General features: G+C 40.4%; 1 protein-coding gene across 1 annotated transcript in view; it reads left to right on the forward strand.

Moving 5' to 3' along the window:
* The first annotated feature begins 917 nt into the window (after positions 1-917).
* The window catches only part of CAV2 (caveolin 2), a 10,314-nt gene continuing 8,828 nt past the window's right edge, over positions 918-2,403 (forward strand). The window contains exon 1 of the mRNA XM_029963523.1: positions 918-989. Within this exon, the coding sequence (XP_029819383.1) occupies positions 918-989 (72 nt within the window). The remainder of the gene's footprint in view (positions 990-2,403) is intronic.

The following is a 2,403-nucleotide window of genomic DNA, read 5'->3' on the forward strand; positions in this document are numbered from 1 at the left end:
ATTTATGAGAAGGAAAATTGGGGAAAGGGTTTGCAACTTGTCCACTAACACTGCCTGGTTCACTTGTTGAAATCTCAGCTGTGCAGCTGCCTTTCCCTTCCACCCTGCTGCATGGCCAGGGGAGGGCTGTAGCCACTGTTTTTACACCTCACTCCTAATGTAAATAAGTACTTAGAGCCCATCTGAACTTTTTATATGCCAGTATATTGTCTATCTGTGAAATGGTAGTAACAAAAATTCCCCAGATATGTCATAGATATATGAGGGTAAAATAAAAGACTCTTTTCACAGTTCCTCTGAAATCATTCAGATTTTCAATACTGATCTTGAAAAGGGAAAAACATATCTGAAGTACACATCTGTTAAAACTCCCAACAAAATTACAATGGAAATAAATTGGTGTCCTTTATCTCTGAAAATATAAAGTGCTATTTATATTATAATCTTATATGGTACTTTTAGATTAAATTAAAAATATTTTTTAAAGGGAAAGGAAAGAGAAAACAGGAAAAGGACACCCTGAGAGCTGAACTCATCCTGACAAGCAAAATAGAATGGATGAGGCCCAAGTGGCCATTGTCTATGTCTTGTTGCAAAGGCAGAGGTTTTCTCAAACGCAAAATATAAAATATGAAAGCTTTTGCCAAAAGACATATAACTGACATCCCTGCTGTGGTCAAGAAAGACAGTTTCTATCTGTATATAAAGCACTACAATAATCAAAGCAATGCTCAAAGCTTAAACAAGAATATCCTTATAAAACAAATATGCTTTTTTCATGAAAAATATTCTTTCAGGAGTAATTGCATTGCTTTATTTTAAATCCTCAGAAATTACAAAGGTAAACACTTCATTTTCCGTGGTGCTGTCTCAACATTTATTAGTCATTACAATAACATTTCAAAAAGCAGGTAGACATGAACAAGAGAGTGCTATTTGCTTTTTATAAGGGCGGCTGGTACTGCAAGCCCACTCTCCACTGGCAGATGGTGATTTGGGAGATCTTGCGAAAAGAACCACTCCCTAGCTGTCAGCAAAGTTGGAACTGAGCAACAGAGCTACAGAGTCGCTGCTCCAGCTGGTTGGGTAGACTGAGATGCAGCAGAAGTGGTTGGGAAATGGGCAGAGCTGTTCAAAAGGAGCTCCATGGTTGTGCACTCGCACCCCAATCCTTGCCTCTAGTGAGGGGAGAGGTAGGAAGCAGTTGGTATAAAGGAGTATGGTCTGACTTGTGTAACCAAGGGGCTAGTTTGGGATCCTCTGTTGGTTGCTCCTACCTTGGTTTTCAGCGGCACTAAACCAAATTTCTGTCCCTGACCCAAGTAGCCTCCAGAAGCCTGATGAGTGCCTTTGAGCTGCACTCAGCCCCTGTATCTATAGGCTAAAAAATAATAGTTCCTAGACAGAAGCACCCTGAAGGATGGGGCTGGACCTTGACTCTGTCAGCTGGCCTTTTTATTCCTCTCACTCATGGAGCAAAGAGGAATTAGGGGAGTAGAAATGCAGCTCATAAGCATATGAGTCATCACGCTGTTTCTTTGATTGCCTTTGAACCTATTGTAAACTTGTATTTCAGGCTTTTAGCCTTAAAGAGCCACAGCTACTTTGCTGGATCCTAACCATTTACGTGACATCAGTATCAGTAAACTCATCAACATGGGAGAAAAAAAGTGTCAACATGAGTAAGACATAGATGCAAAGCTTTTCTGCAGAAGTCAAAAACAATGCAATGTGGTTCAGAGCATTGTAATAGGTGATTTCCTGCCCAAACTTTAAGTAATTTTTATATCACTTTCCTGTGAGCTTTTCAAAGCATAAAGCTATCCTTAATTTAATGCAGTGGTGAAAACTAAAGAAAGTTACCCCTAGCAACTTGCTTTTTAATTTAACAAGCCTGGATTATTGGTTAGTAATATCATTTCTCTCTGAGAGTGACGGTGATTGTGGTTATTGAATGCAGCAAGAATGAACTTCTGGCAGCTCATAAGCTCACACTGCGTATCAATATTTTCAGATACTTTTAGTAGTCATTATAATAATTTACCTCATATAGACCACTTTTAGGCTTAAAACATGTTCTCAAATAAAACAAGAGGAAATAATTTGTATGGACTGAAGCTAAAACCCAAAGAGGTCACGAAAATAGCTTGTAATGGCAGATTCAGTATTTTATTGCAGCAAAAATTATGCAGTTTAGGGAGAAAGAGTCAAGTAAATCATGCTGGAGTTGACGGGCCGGTGGGGCCGGACATGGGAACTCGGTGGGCAGTGGCGACACCTCCCTTCCCCTCCTCTTTCCCTGTTTTCCCTACAGCTGCAAAGGGTCGGCAGACACGGTCCAACATGGCCCAATGCATAATCCCCTAGGCTTTTTGTTCCCGCTGCCCGTTGTTGCGATGCCAC

The sequence above is a fragment of the Manacus vitellinus genome, unplaced genomic scaffold, assembly GCF_001715985.3.
Source record: "Manacus vitellinus isolate BGI_N305 unplaced genomic scaffold, ASM171598v3 scaffold_5_pilon, whole genome shotgun sequence".
Taxonomy (NCBI): domain Eukaryota; kingdom Metazoa; phylum Chordata; class Aves; order Passeriformes; family Pipridae; genus Manacus; species Manacus vitellinus.